The following is a 4,208-nucleotide window of genomic DNA, read 5'->3' on the forward strand; positions in this document are numbered from 1 at the left end:
ATTTTTGCATGTGGTGTGAAACATCTTCCTACAGGAGTGCTGGGACTCCATTTTCAGCCAAGAGAACCTTTGATCTGGGCCATTAATAGGCTAGGTGGGACAACAGCCCACCATGACCTCTGTATTTTCAAAACAAGTAGTTTGTTACCCATCTGCATGGTTACATCAGGGTCTCAGGCCTAGTTATCTCTTCCAAAAACATAATGGCTTAGGATTCTTACTGTCTTTGTGCTTAAAAGACAATTTACATCTGTCCACTTTCAGAATTCCCACAAGGAAAGAAAAGCCACATGTTCACAGCGTCTAGTAAGCCTTGTGCATTCCAGTAGTTTATAGTTGCTGGCTTCATTAAAGTAATTGACGGGTTCTCTGAGGAAAAATGAATCATGGAGAGGAGGGCTAGGTCAGTTCAGGGGACCTAAGGGCTGACAAGGAATCATAGCAACCATTTGCTGAGCACTTTGGTTAGCCGAGTGCTTTACCGACATGATCTCACTTCATTTCAAGGACAAGGATACTCAGCCCCATTGTACAGAGGAAACCGGCTCACATTTCAGCCAAATGTCCTGGCTAACAAGTGACCGCGCCAGCCCTCAGGCCTTTGTATGGGTTAAGGGTGTGAGTACAGAGGACAGGGAGGGGCGGGGGCCTTCTCTCCACTCCTGCCGCAGCTCCCCGTGGAGGGCTGGCGCTCAATTGGACGACTTCCAAACAGGTCTCTGGCAGGCCCTCAGGGTGACCTGTTGGAAAGCTGATTATCCTTGGAAAGGGGACTTTGGAAGTTGATGAAACTACCTTGGAGGGGTGTCAGATGAAAAGCCACCGTTTCCTAAAGCCCGAAGGTACTGTTGACACGTGAGGCACGGGGGTCAGGAGCAGGGACCGGCCTGCACCGCACTCCCAGGGGCTCTGGGCCGGGCCAGCCTCGGCTGCACCTGGGAAGGCAGGCCAGGCCTGAGAGCACTCAGCTCGGGGAGAAGGCACGCAGCCGGAAGTTCAGGTAGTTATTTCCGAGCTCCGCTGCAGGCGGCAAGAAGAGGTTACTACTTCGTACAGGAACCCGAGCAGGCAGTCATTCGCGGCAGTCAACAGCAGGCAAGGACGGGGAACCGCAGGGAGATGGACTCCAGAGGTGGCAGGGACGGCTTCGTCCCTTCCCGCTCAGAGACTCGGTTTCCTAACCTAGTAGTCCGCCCACTGCAGGCTCCGGGCCAATAGGAACTTGGGATATGAATGACTCATCACGATCGGGCCAATGAGGTTGACGCGCTTCCCGCCAGCATCTCGCGCGATAGTCCGGAGGTCTCTTCATAATGCTGCTTTAGAAGGAAAGACTTTTCCCCGCCCCTGGGCTGACACCGGAAGTGAGGCTAGATGAGAGATCCCTCCGCGGCCCGCGGCGGGTAGGAACGTGACACTTTCATCGTAGGCTTGGTGCAAAGTAGTGCGCCCTTTCCTTTGATCTCATAGGGCTTTGAAATTAAACTCCTATTCCTAGAACAACCCTCACAAACTGGTCGGGGTCTAGAGGCGGTGGATATATCAACGAGAAGACGAGTAAGCCGGCAGGGAGGGTCACGTGACCGCGGCGGAGGGATGCAGTCGGTGCTGCGTCCCACGGAGTTTATAAAAGGCCGGCGCACGGCGCGGGGCGGCCATTTTCCTCAGCTCGCCGGTAGATGTAGACGTGTCCGAGATCCCGCGCCTTCCCTCCTCCCCTCCCTGCGGGCGCGCAGCCACCATGGCGTATTAGAGGCAGCAGTGCCTGCGGCAGCTTTGGCCTTTGCAGCAGCGGCAGCAGCACCAGGCTCTGCAGCGGCAACCCCCAGCGGCTTAAGCCATGGCGTGAGTACCCGGGCGGGGCCGGGCGTGCGTGCGCCTGCGGCGGTGCGGGGCTCGGCCTGGGCGGGCGCGGCTTGCGGCCAGGGCGCGCCGCCCGGGGGGAAGCGGTTTTACGAGCGCCGGGACGCGGGGTCCCTGTCGCGGCGTCCTGGGGGATGGCTGCCTCCCGTGGGGCGGGGACGCCGCCCCGCCACGGAGCCGCCTTGTCTGGGACCCCGCCGCGCGCTCAGCTCGCGGGGGATCCCGGCGCCCCGCGAACGTGGCAGCCGCCAAGATGGCGGCGGGGCGGGGGCGTGAGTCATGGCGGCGGGGCGGGGCGGGGCGCAGCGGTCACGGCCGTATTTGGTGCGAGCACGAGCGCCTTCCTCTGGGCGGCCCGTCCGGGAATGGCGGAGTCTCCATTTTGTGCAATGGAGCCGGCGGTGGAAGTCGGCACAATGGCCCTGCGGCCGTGTGCTCCCCACCCTGGGTTTACCATCTGGCCTTCTCACGTCTCGGGAGAAAAGATGGAGTTCTTTCTAGAGCTTTCCCTGACGGGAATGGCCTTCTGGTTCCTATTCAGGCTTTTCACGGCATCCAGCAGCAGCGTTGCTGTAACCGACAAAGACACCTTCGAATCAAGCACATTCCTCGATTCCAGCAAAGCCCCGCATCATGACCGAGATGGAGATGAGCTACCAGAGCAGCGAGGTGTTGGTGGGGGACTTGATGTCCCCCTTCGACCAGTCGGGTTTGGGGGCTGAAGTCAGTCTGGGCCTTTTAGATGACTACCTGGAGGTGGCCAAGCACTTCAAACCTCATGGGTTCTCCGGCGACAAGGCAAAGGCGGGCTCCTCCGAATGGCTGGCTGTGGATGGGTTGGTCAATGCCTCAGATACCGGCAAGGGTGAGTTTTTGCGTGGGTTTGCGCACCGCGGGTTTGGCCACTTTGTGGGTCTGGTTTAATCGACTAATTGTCAAATCTTTTGTAGAGGATGCCTTCTCTGGGACAGATTGGATGTTGGAGAAAATGGATCTGAAGGAGTTTGACTTTGATGCCCTGTTTCGTTTCGATGACCTGGAAATGGAAACCATGCCTGATGAGCTTTTGGCCACGTTGGATGACGCGTGTGATCTCTTTCCCATAGTCCAAGAGAACAAGGAGCCCCCCCAGACAGTGAACCCAATTGGCCATCTCCCAGAAAATGTAAAAACCGACCAGGTTGCTCCCTTCACCTTCTTACAACCTCTATCGTCTACTCCAGATCATTCCTTTAGCTTAGATCTAGGCAGTGAAGTGGATATATCTGAAGGAGACAGGAAGTCTGATTCCACTACTTATATTACCATGGTCCCCCAGTATGTAAAAGAGGAAGACTCCCCCTCAGATAATGACAGTGGCATCTGTATGAGCCCAGAGTCTTACTCGGGCTCTCCCCAGCACAGCCCCTCTGTCTCCAGGGGCTCTCCAAATCGTCTGCAGTCTCCAGGTGTATCCTGTGTGTCTGTCCGCCCCAAACCCTATGATCCTCCTGGGGAAGCTGCAAGAGTCAGGGTTGATAAGCTGGATAAGAAGCTGAAGAAAATGGAACAAAACAAGACAGCAGCCACTAGGTACCGCCAGAAAAAGAGGGCAGAGCAGGAAGCCCTTGCTGGCGAATGTAAAGAACTAGAAAAGAAGAATGAGGCTCTGAAGGAAAAGGCAGATTCTCTAGCCAAGGAAATACAGTATCTTAAAGATCTGATAGAAGAGGTCCGGAAGGCAAGGGGGAAGAAAAAGGCCCCCCAGTAGGGTAGTCAGGAGTGCTGCGTTGCTTGTACATAGGGATCTTGTGCTGAAGCTGTTAATAAATTATTTTGTAGTGAAACTTACCAACAGACCTAGTGTGTTCCTTAACCTCACTCTTAAGACACAGCCTCCAGTTTGTGACCAACCTGCAGGTTTGGCTCTGATAGCCTTGTCTTTGGGGGAGGGACCGATGCTCAATGGTGTATGACCCAGAATAAAGGGTGGCTAAGTAGGTTGTCAGGTGGGTGCTATAAAACTTCCTCAGTACTGCCTGCAGTTGGCTGGCTTTGTGCCAACATTTGCTGTGGAAAGTACCCAGCCAAGGTCACATTCCTCAAGATTATGTTTGCCTAAGCTTACAGTTCTGCTGGGGCCCCAAACCCTTCCTTTGCAGGTCAGATGGCAATAAGTACAATTCCCCAGCAGCCCTCAGGCTTTGCTGCCTTTAAATTCAAGTTTATACATGGGCAAACATTGACAACAAAGATTTATTGGGACCTGTCAGGCATTCAATAACAATCTATTTTTCCTGAACCTGAGTGCTGAGATGATACATACACCAGTATTTTCCTGACTAGGGCAAGACCACTGCTGTGCT

General features: G+C 55.0%; 1 protein-coding gene across 1 annotated transcript; it reads left to right on the forward strand.

Moving 5' to 3' along the window:
• The first annotated feature begins 1,648 nt into the window (after positions 1-1,648).
• Positions 1,649-3,693, forward strand: Atf4 (activating transcription factor 4). The gene is made up of 3 exons (XM_042698086.1): positions 1,649-1,845; positions 2,405-2,728; positions 2,814-3,693. The coding sequence occupies exons 2-3, from the start codon at positions 2,497-2,499 to the stop codon at positions 3,611-3,613; spliced, it is 1,032 nt and encodes a 343-aa protein (XP_042554020.1). The 5' UTR covers positions 1,649-1,845; positions 2,405-2,496; the 3' UTR covers positions 3,614-3,693.
• The last annotated feature ends 515 nt before the right edge of the window (positions 3,694-4,208 follow it).

The sequence above is a fragment of the Dipodomys spectabilis genome, unplaced genomic scaffold (assembly GCF_019054845.1).
Source record: "Dipodomys spectabilis isolate Male_0828 unplaced genomic scaffold, ASM1905484v1 ptg000230l, whole genome shotgun sequence".
Lineage (NCBI taxonomy): Eukaryota > Metazoa > Chordata > Mammalia > Rodentia > Heteromyidae > Dipodomys > Dipodomys spectabilis.